The sequence below is a fragment of the Mytilus californianus genome, unplaced genomic scaffold, assembly GCF_021869535.1.
Source record: "Mytilus californianus isolate M0D057914Y unplaced genomic scaffold, xbMytCali1.0.p SCAF_6, whole genome shotgun sequence".
Taxonomy (NCBI): Eukaryota; Metazoa; Mollusca; class Bivalvia; order Mytilida; family Mytilidae; genus Mytilus; species Mytilus californianus.
Genome location: NW_026262712.1, coordinates 94,706,197 through 94,723,873, shown reverse-complemented (window position 1 = coordinate 94,723,873; position 17,677 = coordinate 94,706,197). Strand labels below are relative to the sequence as shown.

The window sequence follows — 17,677 nt, the reverse complement described above, 5'->3', positions numbered from 1 at the left end:
GTGTTATATACATGTTATTGTCTGGATAAAGGTTATTTTAGTTAGAACAAATCAAGTTGCTTAGGAGATTTTATTATGTTAGCTTTGTACAAATAGTAAATAATATTATTTTAAGTAGCTAATAAGTTGGGTTGACCACTTTAAATTACAGGTTTTTGTCTCGCCTTGATGGAGTCAAAAAGCGAGACATATGTATGCTGTTTCCGGTGGCGGCGGTGTCAACAATGTATAAGTTTGTGATTAGGTCTAGTTTATGGTGAACCACTAGTGGTAGGTCAATGATATTTGGTATACAGTTGTATAAGCATTGGCAAATCTCATTTCTATGGAGATTATTTGGTCTATTGACTTTGAAACTTTTGCTTAGTTTTCATGTATTAGTTTGTGATTAGGTCATTTTAAGGGGAACTGTTAGTTTTATGTCAATGATAATTGGTATGCAGTTGTATAAGCATTGGCACATCTCAGTTCCATGGGGAATATTAGGTCCTTACCCCTCAGTCATGGTCTTTTGACTTTGAAACTTTTGCTTAGTTTACATGTATTAGTTTGTGATTAGGTCAGTTTTAAGATGAACCACTAATGATAAGTCAATGATATTTGGTATGCAAATGTATTGGCATTTGCAAATTTCATTTCAATGGAGATTATATAACCCCACCCCTCATTATGTTTCATTGACTTTGAAACTTTTACATAGTTTACAAGTTAATGTTTGTGTTTAGGTTTGTTTAAAGGGAATGACTTACGAAATGTCAATGGTATTTGGTATGCACATCTCACTTCCATGGAGATTGTTTAGCCCTATACCTTCAGTCATGGTTCATTGACTTTGAATATTTGCATAACTTACATGTTAAAGTATTGCTATTTTAATTTCAACATTTGCATTATCAAAAGAACAAATAGGCGAGACATATCTCTGTGTTAACAGTTTATTATTAACTATAACATTTTACGGTCATATTTAGGGCATTACAACCATAAATCATAGCACTTTTATGTATCTTAGAAAGTTACAAATTAGCAGAACAATTGTATGATGCAAAAGCTTCAATATTTCCACACATACAGTAATTAATGATGTGACATTGTCAGAGAAATTGAAATAATTATTAAGCCACATATACAGACTAGATAACAGTAATTCAATAAGATGGGTAGACCCTGATATTTTCATTAGATTTTTCACTTTCATATGAAGATTTATTTAAGAAGAAAGTACATGTAGCTGATAAATTTGGGTTATCAAACAATTGAGATGCATTAAATATAAGTATATTATTATTTTGTCCATTTATATTAAGTTTTCCCATGTAACTAACTCACTGCATGACCATGTTGACATAGTTATATGACGTCTTATGGCACTGCATGACCATGTTGACATAGTTATATGACATCTTATGGCACTGCATGACCATGTTGACATAGTTATATGACATCTTATGGCACTGCATGACCATGTTGACAATAGTTTTATGACATCTTATGGCACTGCATGACCATGTTGACATAGTTATATGACATCTTATGGCACTGCATGACCATGTTGACAATAGTTATATGACATCTTATGGCAGGTTGATTTAAAAAAATACCAATTTTTGGAATGCAGCAATATCTAAGTGACAACTTATTTAAATATTGTTATATTATACTTTAACCAACATGAATTCTGATGTTTTGTTTTTATGTTCTAACAGGAAATATATTAGATCATCATGTATTCTCACATCAATATTTAAATGAAAGAATACGATTCTTTTTTACAATTCAGGAAGAATATAAATTTGTTGCTCTTAATTTTTTAAATTCTATTATTGTTTTGGACATGAAGGACCTGAAATTGATAATATATTTTGTCAAGTATTGTTAAACTTTATATATTTTGTTTCAGTTTTGTTATATTATATTAAACGCTCATTAGTTTTACAAGTTATTATTTTATATTGCTTAAATGTTTAGTTTATTAAGTGAAAGAAGTATGTGTTCATATCTTATTTTATTGTTATACATGTTTTTTTTTATATATATAATTTTTAATAAAATCAATAGTAAGGTATTTTTGTTGTCTTTGTTTTACATGTATTACTATAACAATCATTGGGAGGTATTTTGGAAAGGGAAACCATTTATTTCCCCCATTTTTTAAATGCAATTTCATCATAATTGAGGCGCAGATTTTTTATTCCCTATATTAGACCTCAAAATTTCAATTGCTTTTCATATTAGTAGTCTTGGAGAATTCTTAGATTGACATTTAAGAGAGCAATACTGTTTTGAGTATTAATAGGGTCAATTTATTAACTTCCTTGTTAAATAAAAAAAAAAGTATTTGGACCATTTATTCAGACAATCATCCACCCTTCACATTTCAGAATCACTTTTAATGAATACCCATTGGATATACTGCAAATTTAAGCATCTTTACATAATTTTCATCTCGGTACAATCTCCCATTTATAAGATGGTATATTTATTAAGGGATTCATATGTGGGTACTGGACTGGTATCCTGAAACTGGGATCCTATTCCATTTCCATCCAGTTTTGTCTGCAATTTGTGTGTTAACTTCTAAAGATCTGTAAAATTTCTGTTAAATTTGGCTGGATGACTCAGGTTATCTTTGGTATTGTGTCCTGTGATGCTGCTGACTGACATAACATTTAACACACATGTAAAATACAAATATTGATATTTCCTTCTAAAATACTGATAAAAGATAATTTATGGTACCATGCTGAAAACTTGAACCACAGTATGATTCACAGTCAACATCTTCTATCATCCGCTCTCATTACAAATAAGAAAATAATTCCTGTGAATGATAGATTCCAATACTAAAGTCCAGTTCAGTGTACCGAAATAGCTGAAGGAGATTTTGAAATAATTCAAAACATCATCTTTGATAGACTAACAAATTTATACACAACTTTCCTGGAATTTGACATTAATTCAGTACTTGACATGTTTTAAAGAGTATTGCATTGTTAACCTCTTTATTTCTTTTATGCCCCTATTCAGAGGTTAGGGGACATAAACTTTCATATTTACGTGTAAAAATTGCTTTTCACATGCAACTTGAGGACTGGGTAAGGCTCCACCAAATCAATTGAAATTTGGAAATATTGTTATGAACTTTGAACAATTCATATTTTTCTTTTTGATAAGGGGGAAATAAAGTCATAGATGCAAAGGATTAAAATTTTGTACAGCAGACTTGTTTTTCGCTTACAAAAGACGCATCAGTGACGCTTGAATTAATAAAGTTATAAAGGCCAAACTAATTACGAAGTTGTAGAGCACTGAGGACCCAAAATTCAGAAATGTTTTGTCGAATACAGCTTAGGCAATGTATTCCTGGGGTAGAAACTTCTTAGTATAAATAGCCTTATTTTTGGTCTTCTGCTGATAGGAAAACAAAGATATCAGAAGTTGCTAGTTACATACAAGTTTTATTGCAAATGACTGTTTTAAAAAGCTATTAACATAGTATTGGCTATAATGGGAGGTATCTCAGATGATTTAATTAGAGCCCAACATATAGAATGCAGGAGCCCTATGGTTTTCACTTTGTCTGTCTGTTTGTTCAACATGATTTGAACCAATGTGCACTAGTACAATGTTCAATCAAGCCAACCTGATACACATAATGGGTTTACCATTTGCAAGTTCATGTTGTCTTCCCTTGATTGATATAAGGTCTGCTACACTTAAGTTAAACTTCGATTAACTCATAAATTTAAAAATGTCACGTCGGGTTTGAAGAAAAAGGAATTCACTGCATATATTTTGTTATGCACTCAATATCATGTTTCACTTGAAACAAGAAATTCACACACAATTGATACTCCAGGAACATCTGTTGCTTTGATTGCACCAGGATTGAATATTTGTTTTGTTACCTCACATAAATATGTACAAGCAGGGCCCTTGCTGAAAAGTCCGTTTTTTAATTTTTAAAGATTGTGCTGCAATCTTACACATTTATTATACAAAGCAAGAAAATGAGAATGATGTTTTCTCTACTTCAATAATGATTTTTTTCTTTTCATATATTTATGCTTTTCATTATGTAGTCCTTAGAAAATAAGAAAATTTTGCACAACATCTACATTTTTGTAACATAAACATTACAAAATGTGTCATATTTCTACTTTCAAAGGAAAAGATTTCTGGGCTAATAAACCCCTGTACATTCTCTAAAAATGAAGGTAAATATGATACCCGTAGTTATTTTTGATAATTTTCAAACATTTGAATAAAGGCTATATATAGAGAAATGATTTTATTATAATGCTTAGGTTTGATGTTTCAGTTTCACTGTGACTTCATTACAGTGATGTTGTACGACAGAATGAAAAGATATTTTTTTTTTGTCAGGACCCTTTAAGCTAAATTCTGTAATTTTTAGTGAAGTGCCCTGTCTTTACAATATGTAAACAAAATACAGTTTGGCAGTACTGTTTAATTGTATCTTGCCCATCAACAAAAATTATGTAGATTATTTTTATATACATGTATGTGTATCAGCTGTATAACTGTTTACAAGATTATGTTGGTTTTCTTAACCAATATCATTTTTGCCTCAATTTTAACTCTTACGTTTGTGTTGCACCTGGGACAAATGTAGCAGATTGGAAGACAGATAGATGCTTATCCTCTGGTAGAACATAGCTCTTACTATTTATATAAAGCTATATATTTCAGAAGGTACAAATACAATCAAATATCTACCTTTTTCATCTGATGAATTATATTTGAACTGTTATTCTTAAGTATTTTCTTTTGATACATTTATTCAGTTCCATTTATAGTTTGTCATTATGTAAACTATATGATGAAATATGAAAATATAACTTTTTTCATATCAGATCCTTCGTCAGCCCTTGTTCTATTTTGTCTATGTCGGTTTTGGTGCTGATATCATGACCTAAAATGACCTTGATAGGGAATATGATATGAAAAAATTGATGGTATAGTCTACAGTTGCTATAATATTTATACGTGTATCAGGACTGTGATTCATGTAACAGATAATTTTATTTATTTATTCTATCTTAATGTTCATATTGACAATAAAACATACAATGTCCTCAGTTACTGTACATGTATATCTGTTTAGGGACATTAAGTCTGACACATTTATCGAAATATATATAAAGTTAATCTTGTAGTAAAATTGAGAATGGAAATGGGGAATGTGTCAAAGAGACAACAACCCGACCAAAGAGCAGAAAACAGCCGAAGGCCACCAATGGGTCTTCAACACAGCGAGAAAATCCCGCACCCGGAGGCGTGCTTCAGCTGGCCCCTAAACAAAAATGTGTACTAGTTCAGTTATTTTGGACGTCATACTAAACTTCAAAACATATAAATGAACTAAAATTAAAAATAATACAAGACTAACAAAGGCCTGAGGCTCCTGACTTGGGACAGGCGCAAAAAAGCGGCGGGATTAAACATGCTTTGTGAGATCTCAACCCTCCCCCTATACCTCTAGCCAATGTAGAAAAAAGAAACACACAGCAATACGCACAGTTAAACTCAGTTTGAAAGAAGCCCGAGTCCGATGTCAGAATAGGTAATGCATTTCTGAAGAACAATAAATGCTAATTCCATATAAAAAATATTCAATTTGACAGCTTCAAACATTTTCATTTTTGACCCTTTTCGAACTAACCATATCACTAGTTTGCATTTTAATTCATGACCCAAACAAAGTTTTTATAGTGCGATTTCCCCCATCCCCTTTCCCTTGTACTCTTAGCTTCTATTTTGTACATGGAGCATGAGATGAATTGGTAAGGTGCATGGGGTAAAATTTACAAGTAATGCACTGTCCATACTACTGTGGACTATATTTGTAAACAACAAATCGAATAGCGATTCCTTTGCCAGTATTGTGATGTCAAAGATACCCATACACGTCCATTTAGTATGGGGATGAAAACATAGTTTGTCTTTCAATGTTGTGATGTTACACTATTATTTCAGGTTAGGGTGAAGGTTGGCGCCTGTTAAAACGTTTAAACCCGCTGCATTTGTTTGCACCTGTTTTAAGTCGGGAACCTGTTGTTCAGGTTGTCGTTTGTTGATGTGGTTCAAAAGTGTTTCTCGTATCTTTTTTTTTATATAGATTAGAGCGTTGGTTTTACTGTTTGAATGGTTTTACACTAGTCATTTTTGGGGCCCTTTATAACTTGCTGTTCGGTGTGACCCAAGGCTCCGTATTGAAGGCCGTACTTTGACCTATAATGGTTTACTTTTACAAATTATGACTTGGATGGAGAGTTGTATCATTGGCACTCATACCACATCTTCTTATATCTAGCAACCACGCCTGCTAAACATTGGATAATGTACAAGATTACTCGTATGAATGAGTGATCTCGTTTAACACACAAAACACTACGAGAAGGTAACACCTCCCGAAACAAAAGCTGATTTTTATCAGCTATAGTTAGAGGCAGGTATTAGGCGTCTGCGCAATGCTAGGCGGTGTTGTCGTAGAGGTATGAAGTGAAAAGTATAGGTTCCAGCACCGGTCGGGGAGAAAGTAAAGAATCAGATCTACTCTAACATTGTTAGGTTGATTTTCAAGGCACTTTATACATATTCTAATCCCTGGTATTCTTAATCCTAAGAAATCCGATGCACAAGGTATAATTTTCAGTTGCCACTACACATAGGCAGACACTATATATGTATATTTATCTCCGTCTAGAGACATCCAAATATAAAAGACTTTGATATTTTTATAAATAGTTATGCCGATATCTTTGTTTACAATAGTATAGGGCATTTCAAATAGACTTTATTCTGATTAATTTAGATAACAGTAGTTAAATAATATCGTGTCAAAATAAAATTTTATTTTTTTCTGGTGTAAAGTAAAATGGCTTCATCATCAAGTCTGGATGCACAAATTCACATCTGTGCATTTTCCGTATCAACTTCACAAACAATACATGATGGTCTTGAAGTATAGATTCTGCATACTGACGTTGTTTATCATCTTAACAACGTGTAATATTGTTCTTTCATTTGTCTTTGTTCTATTATTAATATTACTTTTACTGTTTGGTTTGTTTTCTGTGATATCCATTTGACGTGGCTAGGTACTTATACATCCCGTCAATGTGTTTGTATTATCTTTAATTTTTACTGGTGTGTTTTATATATGCGACTTTTTGTGTTTCTGTGGTTCTTATAACGTGACTCTGTACTTTAAAAGATCCCGTCATTATGTTATTGTTCTATTATATGTCATTATGTTATTGTTCTATTATAAATTTGAAAATACTTTGAACGACAAACGACAAATTTATTTTACTCGCGTAGTGGTATTTACCATATGTGGATTCTTAAGGGTTCTGAAGAACTTCTGGACAATTATAAATCTCGGTCTATTTCTGAAATTAATTCTAACATAACTTTTGATTTTTTAACCCTGTATACCAACATTCCCCATGTGAAATTATAAAATTGTTTTGAATAGACATTGAATGACAAACTTTTTTCTTATGTGACGTTTACATTTTCTGACGTCAGACACGCGAAGCAATGAATGTGGGTCTTAATTTGATAGATGCTTTTGTGCTTTTTTTGTAAATAATTGTTTGTTTTGATATTGTAACACAGTGATGACTGCTGTACCCATATTTTGACTATTTTATTTATAATGTCTGTTTTGTTCACGCATCGTTGTAAATATAACGAAATTTGATAAGACTGTCGTACAAGTGAGAGGTTTAGCGCTATAAAACCAGGTTCAATCCACCATTTTCTACATTTGAAAATGCCTGTACCAAGTCAGGAATATGACAGTTGTTGTCCATTCGTTTGATGTGTTTTGTCATTTGATTTTGCCATGTGATTAGGGACTTTCCGATTGAATTTTCCTCGGAGTTCAGTATTTTTGTGATTTTACTTTTTTTTTGTAAAGTTGAAAAAATAACTGAATGGACATGTTCTGACTGTGACCAACAGATATGTTATGAATGTAAAAGATATCATTTATGGGATTTGGAAAAGAAACATCATAAAATTGTGAGGACTGTTCAAACGGGAAGTAGTCCCAAGACAAAATCAAATCTGGAAGACATCAGTTGTAAAGATCATGTTGACCGCATTTGTACTAACTATTGTATTGAATGCAAAAAACTTGTATGTCCGGAATGTTTGTCTCTAAGCTCTTGTCATATGGCACATAGGAATAAAACTATTGATACAATACATGAGGAATCCCTGGAAGAGCTTGTGACATTAGAGAATCACATAAAACAAAACATGCTGCCCTGTGTCAAAGGAAAACTTGATTCGTTAGATGCCTGGAATAGTCTTCATAATATGAAGTTTCAAGAAGAAAAGAATAAAACTGAAGAACATGCAAATGAGTTGAGGAAGCTAGTAACAAAGTTTAAAGGTCTATTGCTCGATGAGTTGCGAAAAACTCTTGATGGAAATGCAGATGTTATTTCCAGAGAAAAGGAAAAGCTAAAACAGCTTCAGAAGGAATTGAATGAAAAAATTGAACTGATAAACCAGTCGAAGGTCAAAGACAATATACTACAGATCCAAAAGGATGTTCTGGATTTGTCTCCTAATCCTGAAGAATATGACCAACCTTTATTGATACCAAAGGAGACAAAACAATTCTCCAAAAGTCAAATGATTTCAAAAGAATATGACTTTGGACATTTACATAAAGTTCCTTTGAAAGGAGAACGAGACACTGAAATTAAAGCTTGGAAATCATATGATTTTAAGAAAACCCTTTTTGTTAACCACAGCTCATTGGCCATATGCAAGGATGGTACAATTTTAGCTTCAGATGAAAATTGTTGTTATGAACTGAAACCAGATAAAAGCCCAAGATTGATAGATGGGTTGAAAAAAGTTATTGACATGTTTTTTTTAGAGTTAAAAAAGCTTGTCTTTGCTGTTGCAGAAAATCGTGCCATCCAGGTCAAAAATGAACATGATGAAATCAAAACTCTGTACACATTACCAGATAGCAAAAACTTTGTTCTAGCACTCTGTGGGAGTAGAGATGGACATATCATGATTCTTTATTTGAAATCAGCCCCACTATTTTTGTCAAAGATTCAATGTTCAAAGCTGCACATCAAAGTTGTATCTCAAGATGGAGTTTTATTGAAAACTATAAAATGTGAAGACGAATTTTTATTGAAAAAAGATTCTTTATTATCTGGTTTTCTGTACAAATTCAAAATAGCAGAGAACATAAATAGAAATATTTGTGTACCTAGTTTTTTCCAAAATGAAGTTAAAGTTTTTAGCCAGGATGGGAAGTTAATTCGGAAGGAACATGTTGGTGAACCGATTGATGTAGAGTCCACACCATTAGGCAGCATTATTATATTAAGTTTAACAGGACAGGTTGTCATTCTGAGTTCTGATGGAAAGTTTGTGAAACACTTTGACCTGAAAGATACTCTGCATTGCCCACATATGAACTTCTACAGTTTTTGCCTAAAAAACCAAGAACTTGTCTTTGTTAGTGAGGGTAAAATGCATATTGTTCAGTTTTATAATGAACATTGATACTAATCAGTAGAAGTAATATATTATAGGTGATGATAGAATATTATCACATTTAATCATGAATAAATTTTTCCTTGAATATTGCTGATTTGTAAAATAAATATTGTAGACAATGAATTCTGATATTAAAGCAAATTTGATGTGATTGAAAATGAAAAAGAAAAAACACAAACAAAATTTTTTTTGGACCTTGTCATTTGATTTTTTTGTTTTGTTTTCTATAATCTCAGGTGTTATATAATGAACTTAACATGCTTAAGATATGAATAAAAGGAGATGTGGAGTATATGTCAATGAGATAGCAACTTAACGACAGTTTTCAACTATAGGCAGAGTTTAAAATGTTGTGAATAGAATTGACATAGACTTTCATAGACCTACAAATATGGCAAAGCACAACCACTGACGATGTTCCTGAGACAGGCACATGGAAATTTGGCATGATCCAACTAGTTTATAGCTCACCTGCGACTCTTTTCAACAAAAAACTTAAGAGTAAAAATACTCGTAAGTCATACACATTTCAGTATAACTTACGATCAATTTTAATCGTAAGATTTTTTGTGAAAAGAGTCGCTGGTCCGATGAGTCTCCTCCTTTTGCTTCTCGGTTGTCTTCTAAATGTGAACTTTTACAAAAATCTTCTCATAAACTACCTGGCCAATTCAAGCCGTACTTGGTTATAATCATCATTAGGGGTTTGTGTTTTAGTAAAACAAAAAGAGGAGATATGGTATGACTACTAATGAGACAATTATAACTCAGTTATCATCCTAAAGTTTCTGCTGATCTAGCATCACTCCCATTACCAAGAATATACCATAATAGTAAACTGCAATAAAAGACTTCTATCTTGAAAAAAAATTTAATTGAGAAAATCTAATGGGATTAAAAAGTCTCAGAATGACAAGATCGTTCCACTTTCCAGTTTTGCGAAGCTATCATATAATTTTTTTTTGAGTTATTTGCCTTATATGTCATTTTTCTGCAAGTTTAGTGTTTCCTTTTATCTTTAAAACTATAATAAACCAACTGAAACAGTAAACAGCAAAATGGATAATCAATGCCAAGGCTCCGTGTTGAAGGCCTTACTTTGACCTGTAATTGTTAACTTTTTATACATTGTGACTTGGATGGAGAGTTGTCTCATTGACACTAATACCACATCTTCTTATTTATAAGATCTACAAATATGCCATAGACCACTATGACGGAAACCGTCAAGGAACTCATTGTTAGTTTTTACCAACTTTAGCATTTTTGCTTAATTATCTTGAAAACTGTAATGGATTAATGGATAGTCTGAAGCCAATATCATTAAAGAGGTATTACTCTTAAATGAATATAGTTTATCAATTTTTATGGTTTTTGCATGTTATCTTGAAAATTATGATAAATAGTATAAATTCAAGTACAAATAAAGAAACTATTAAAAAAAGTATGAATACTGCAGTATGCAGAAGTACATGTACGATACAAGTAACAAACATATTTAAAGGGTCACTAGCTACGAGATATATAAAAAATTGAAAATATAATTTTTTTTGTTCAATCATTAATGAAAGTGAAATAGTGAAATAAGAATTCGCTTTTAGCAGCCAGTATGGTTCAATTTTGTCAAAATAAGCTAAGAAACATCGATGATGAATTATTCACTTGCAAGTGAATAATTCGACCTCATTGAATCCGTATTCATGTGACCTTCAATTTAACCCCTTAGCTAGGGATGGATTACGTATGAATTATGCGTGTTAAGTTATCAAATGGAAAAGAATGTCAACATTGCAAGTGAAACAAAGGTAAATCATTTGATTGTCTGATTCGATCTACAAAAACTCATTCTTATACAGGTAATTACGATAATCAACATATATTTTTAACCTATAATATGAAATTAAATAGACCTAGAAAAATCATATTGCGCGAGTTCGCTATCTGTTTATATCTATATTTATGTTTATATCACTTATATGACCGTCTGCAGTCTCCAGAGGTCAACTGGATAATTAATTATATGGCGTAAAGACTAAATTACACACAAAACGATGATACATATTATCGAGCCAATGCCTTGTAAATTGTTTATTTTAGACTTTTTATAATTTGGATATACGTTTTAGTATGTTATAAATCAAACATGAGAATTTGAGTCAAATCGGTGAACATGAATTTGACAGCCAATGCCCCTTTAACATTTATGTTCATGTGAAAGCAGCACCCTCACCCCCCTCCAAAAAAAATATCCCCAAATTAGACAGGTGAATGTCAAAATATTGCAGGTGTTCTTTTTGAATTTGCTCTTAATTTATATTTCAATTTATCAAAATTGGAGTATAAAAAAAAAAGAAAAACAGTAACTCTAAATTATCTATTTGCAAGCCTATGCTTGCAATGAACATGGTTGAGGTAGCAGATTGATTGATTGTTGGTTGCTTAACGTCTAGTGGGAAATATTTCATGCATGTTCGGGACGATGAGGTAACAAAAGTTAATGAACAGTTAAACTTTGTTTGACGCCAAGGCTGTGAATTGAAGCCAATTAATTGTCCTAATTTATTTTCACCACCCTTTGAATTTGCTTACAAACTGGAAAAAATTGACAGCAAGGAATAAAAAAAAATGCTGTAGTATAATGGGAACTGCAGCCATATAAAAAGGACATGGTGGCAAAAAAAAAAGCAGAGTGCAAAGTCTAACCAAGAAAAATGACAATGCTCCAGACGAAAAAGGTGTGTTGTACCCTTTGAAAAGGGTCTAGCCCAAACACTGTTACACATTTTTTTGATAGTCAGTATCCAAATTTTAAGCAACATCAAAGATCACTGAGTTGTTGATTACAGAACTATCTATGTTATCATTTTTTTCACTTTTGATAATCCTTGAATGGACCATAAACTACCTTGTTTATTACCAATTAATTGCAGAACAATCATAAATACCATTAATAATTATCTCTAATGACCAATTGATCTCCGACACAAAGTGGATAATATGAAACGATGACATTTGACTGTAACAAAAACAAGGCTACTGACAATTTTTTAGCATAATTTTTATATATAGTATTACAGAAAATCTTCATTTTTAACAGGAGAAACAGAGGAGTATCGAAAAATATGTTGTCTCATGAAAAATAAAAATTCACAATCCTAGTACTATATAAAAAAATGAGAATCCTTCAAGATGTCTATTTAGATTATAATTTATTTTCCTGCCTCATCAGCATTTACCCCAAATATTTTTTTTTAAGTCAAATAAAGGAAAAATAAATGTTAGGAATCCCTCAGACATTTAAGATCATCAGTTTAGATGATCGCTCAAAGAAGGTTTTATCTTTTGTTACAAATTTGTCTTGCCTGTGATGACTGTCACAGTATGAATGACATAGGTATGACAATCCAGCAGCAATGACAGTCTATTGCATTAGTTTTTTGTATAAAAGGATAATATTTCAGAAGGTGAAAGAGCGTGATGATTTCAAAGATGGTTTACAGATACCACATGGTATGAAGTTTCCGTCTGGTGTATGTCCATTGTTTTTTATCTCATTTTAATGATTATATGACCTCTTAAAAAAAAACGTATTGTTTTGTCCTACCATGACAGACATAGAATAAGCAACTGTGTACACTATTTGTATAAGCCTCGATAATGAAGAAGATAGATGACTTTGATAATTTATATCTTGTATACAGATGTCTTATTGTCTGATGTTTCTGTCTGGCATATGTCGGTTGTCCTTGACCTTTTTTTCATGACTCAGCAATTGCTTGAAAAAAAAACTGCAAAGTTTTAAATCACTGACACTGTATTGTTCTTGTTTTAATGAGATATAAAATAGCTATATTTGGTATATAGAATCATTGCAAGGTATACATACCTGTCAGAAAGGGTTCACCACACTTTGACCCTATTTTCACAGTTTATTAGTCAATGTTAAGATTTCATGATTAGGTCGATACTTTAAGAAATAAGTTAACTGTATTTGGTATATAGAATGATTGTAGAGTGTACTTATCCATTTAGGAGGGGCTTATTTGACGTTAACTTTATTTTCATGGTTCATTGGTCAATGTTAAGTTTGTGTCTAAGTCCTTTTCTTTGAAACTACAACCAATTTGATTAATAAATTTAATATATAGAATGTGATTATAATGTGTTCATTTCTATCTGACAGACGTTAACTTGACCTCATTTTGATGGATCATTGAAAATGTAAAGTTTATATGTTGCCTATAGTAAATTGTTGATCTCTATCAAAATCAATAAAGCAGGCAAAACAATTGTGTGCACTCTTGTTCCTGTTAACATAAATGATACTTATTTTCATTTCACTTATATTTTCAGCTGTATAACTATATACAAGGATACAGATCACCCAAGAGATTCTTTAGTCGTCAGTTCCAGGAACTTCTCTCTCACATGCCCCACCCTGGTACAACCTGTTTTATACTGATCTTGTGGGTGTTTCCAATAATAACCCTGGATCGATGGTTGTTAGCTACGGTGCTGACGATGTATATTTGTAAGTCTTACAGTGTGACACAACAGGATTACATGTACACAGAACAACAGATACAAACAGCCGAGTATGTTACCATGTCAACATCTACTACCATTACAGAATAGAATGATGCAACCCATGTCAGATTCGTTATTCTGTTAAAACAAAACTTTTAACACAAGTCAGATGTTGCTGTAGTAGTAAGGTTTATATAAAGTGTTATATACGTGTTTATTTATTGTCTGGATAAAGGTTATTTTAGTTAGAGCAAATCAAGTGGCCTAGGAGATTATATATTATGTTAGCTTTGTACAAATAGTAAATGATATCATTCAGGTAGCTAATAAGAAAATATGGATTGACCACTTTAAATTACAGATTTTTATTAACTTCAACATTTTATGGTCATATTTAAGAGGTTTACAACCATAAAATACAGTATAGCATGTTAAATAGCATCATAGAACTTGAAGGTTCAGAAAATATACATCTTATAAAGTTACAAATTATCAGAACTAATGTATGATGCAAAAGCGTCAATATTTCCACTCATACAGTAATTAATGATACGACATTGTCAGGGAAATTGAAATAATTATTAAGCATATACAGACTAGATAAAAGTAATTTTATATAAGACAGGTAGATCCTAATATTTTCATCCGTATTTATTCCCTCATATGAAGATTTTTTCAAGAAGTAAGGACATGTAGCTGATGAATTTAGGTTATCAAATAATTAAGATGCATTAAATATAGGTTTATTATTATTTTGTCCATTAATATTAAGTAATCCCAGGTAACTGACTCACTGCATGTTGAAATAATCATATGACGTCATATATATGACAGTTTAATTACCAAAAATTTCAATTTTTGGAAGGCAGCAAGATCTAAATTGCAAGTCATTTAGATATTGTTATATTATACTTTAACCAACAGGAATTATGTTTTTTGGTTTTTATGTTCTATCAAGAAACATATCAGATCATCATGTATACTCACGTCAATATTTAAATGAAAGAAAGCGATTCTTTTTTACAATTAGAAAGAATTCAATTTGTAGCTCTTATTTTGTATGCCCCTGCCGTAGTGGAGGGGGCATTAAGTATTGCCCTTGTCCGTCCGTACCTCCATCCGTTCATACGTCCCAAATTTAGTTTCTGTTCTCTAACTTTAGTTTGCCTCAATCAAATATTTGAAACTTATACACAATGCTTATTACCACAAAACAAGTTTGAATTTGGGTTGCGTCACTTTTACTGTTCTTGAGTTATTCCCCTTTATATTGTTATATGCAAGCAGGAGCATCATCTGTGTCCCATGGACATATTCTCCAATTATTCAAATTTTTATCAATAGATATAAGAAGATGTGGTATGAGTGCCAATGAGACAACTCTCCATCCGAGTCACAATTTGTAAAAGTAAACCATTTTAGGTCAAAGTACGGCCTTCAACACGGAGCCTTGGCTCACACCGAACAGAAAGCTATAACGGCTCCAAAATTGACTAATGTAAAACCATTCACACAGGAAAACCAACGGTCTAATCTATATAAAAAACGAGAAACGAGAAACACTTATGAACCACATTAACAAACGACAACCACTGAACATCAGGTACCTGACTTGGGACAGGTGCAAACAAATGCAGCGGGTTTAAATGTTTTAATAATGTTTATAATATGAAAGACATAAAATTGGTAATATATTTTGTCAGGTATTGTTAAACATAATGTATTTTGTTTCAGTTTTGTTATATTATGATCAATGCTCATTAGTTTTACAAGTTATTATTTCATATTGCTTAAATGTTTAGTTTATGAAGTGAAAGTATGTGTTCATATCTTATTTCATTGCTATTCATGCTTTTTTATATATTTTAAATGAAACCAATAGTAAGGTATTTGTGTTGTCTTTGTTTTGCAGGTATAACCTTTAGAATTATTAACGGCGATCATAAAATCAACTTGTATAATATCACATGGAATTGCCGTAGGGGCTCAATGGGCCAGTGTGAGATATTTCCATTATGTATTGTCTGCCATTTGTGAGTTAATTTCTATTAAGATCTGTTAAATTTGACTGCATGACTAAGGTTATTCTTGGTTAGTATTGTGTCTTGTGATGCTGCTGATTGACATAACATTTAACACACAGGTAAAACACAAATATTGATCTTTCCTCCTAAAATACTGAGGCCATTTGGGTCATTTATAGATGAAAGGGCAATGATTGGGGAAAAAAAAATGTTTGTACCATACTGAAAACTCGAACAGTGTAACACATCAGAATTACCAGTACATATATAAAAAAATACAACCCGGTATGATACACTGTCAACATCTTCTATCATCTGCTCTCATTACAAAATAGAAAACAATTAAAAACCAATTGTTCAGAGAACAATTGACGGTCTTTCCACCCGAATTCACTTAAGATAAGAAAATTTTGATAAAAAAACAGTATGTTCGATCTTAAATGATAGATTATCATACACTGATTTTAAAAATAGAATGTTTAAGGCACTTTTTTCATCAATTAAGGGAGATAATAAGCCACTTACGGTTAAATAAAAGTCACTTCTGGTGTCAAATAATAGCATACTTTACGCTGATTCTCAAAATATATAGTTTCTATATACTTTTGCTTTAAATAAGGGAGATAAGTTGCTACTTCCGGTTGACATTTTCAAGGCCATATGTCTACTAACCTAATGCAAAAAATACCATGGCTTTATCATGTATAATTATGAATCGATCTATATCAAAGGTCAAAATCTAGAACGTCAATTTTACCTTCGACCTTGAACTAAATTTCAAGGTCTTAAAGCAACGACCTCAAATCAAATGACTCTTAGTGGCGGAAGAAGAAAAAAATAATAATCAGAACAAAATCAATAGGTCTTTCCACAGAAAAGTGGAAAGACCTTATTACTGTGAATGATAGAACCCAATACTAAAGTCCAGTTCATTGTACCGAAATAGCTGAAGGAGGTTTTGAAATAATGCATTGATAGACTGATAGATTTATTCACAACTTTCTAGGACTATGACATATTAATTCAGTGCTTGACATATTTTAAAGATTATTGCATTGTTAGCCTCTTCATTTCTTGTATGCCCTTACTGAGAGGTTACGGGGCATAAACTTTAATATTTACATGTAAAAAATTGCTTTTCAGATGCAACTTGAGTACTGGGTAAGCCTCCACCAAATCAATTGAAAATTGGAAATATTGTTATTAACCACTAACCACAAATCAAGTTCAATTTTGACCAATTCACATTTGTCTTTTTGATAAAGAAGAAATAAATTCATAGATACCAGGATTAAAATTTTGTACAGCAGACATGCGTTTCCTCTTCAAAAGACTCATCACTGACGCTTAAATTAAAAAAGATATAAAGGCCAAAATAATTACGAAATTGAAGAGCATTGAGGACCTAAAATTCAGAAATGTTTTGTCAAGTACAGCTAAGGCAATCTCTTCCTAAGGTAGAAAATCCTTAGTACATATAGCCTTATTTTTGGTCTTCTGTTGATAGAAAAACAAAGGATTAGGGGTATCCATCCATGACACAAAATTAGTACATGCAC

General features: G+C 31.8%; 1 protein-coding gene across 1 annotated transcript in view; it reads left to right on the top strand.

Annotated features, from left to right (window-relative positions):
- Positions 1-15,844, top strand: part of LOC127706674 (nurim-like) — a 34,507-nt gene extending 18,663 nt beyond the window's left edge. Inside the window, exons 4-5 of the mRNA XM_052211332.1 lie at positions 13,921-14,033; positions 15,829-15,844. Coding sequence (XP_052067292.1) covers positions 13,921-14,033; positions 15,829-15,844 — 129 coding nt within the window. The remainder of the gene's footprint in view (positions 1-13,920; positions 14,034-15,828) is intronic.
- Positions 15,845-17,677: the final 1,833 nt, after the last annotated feature.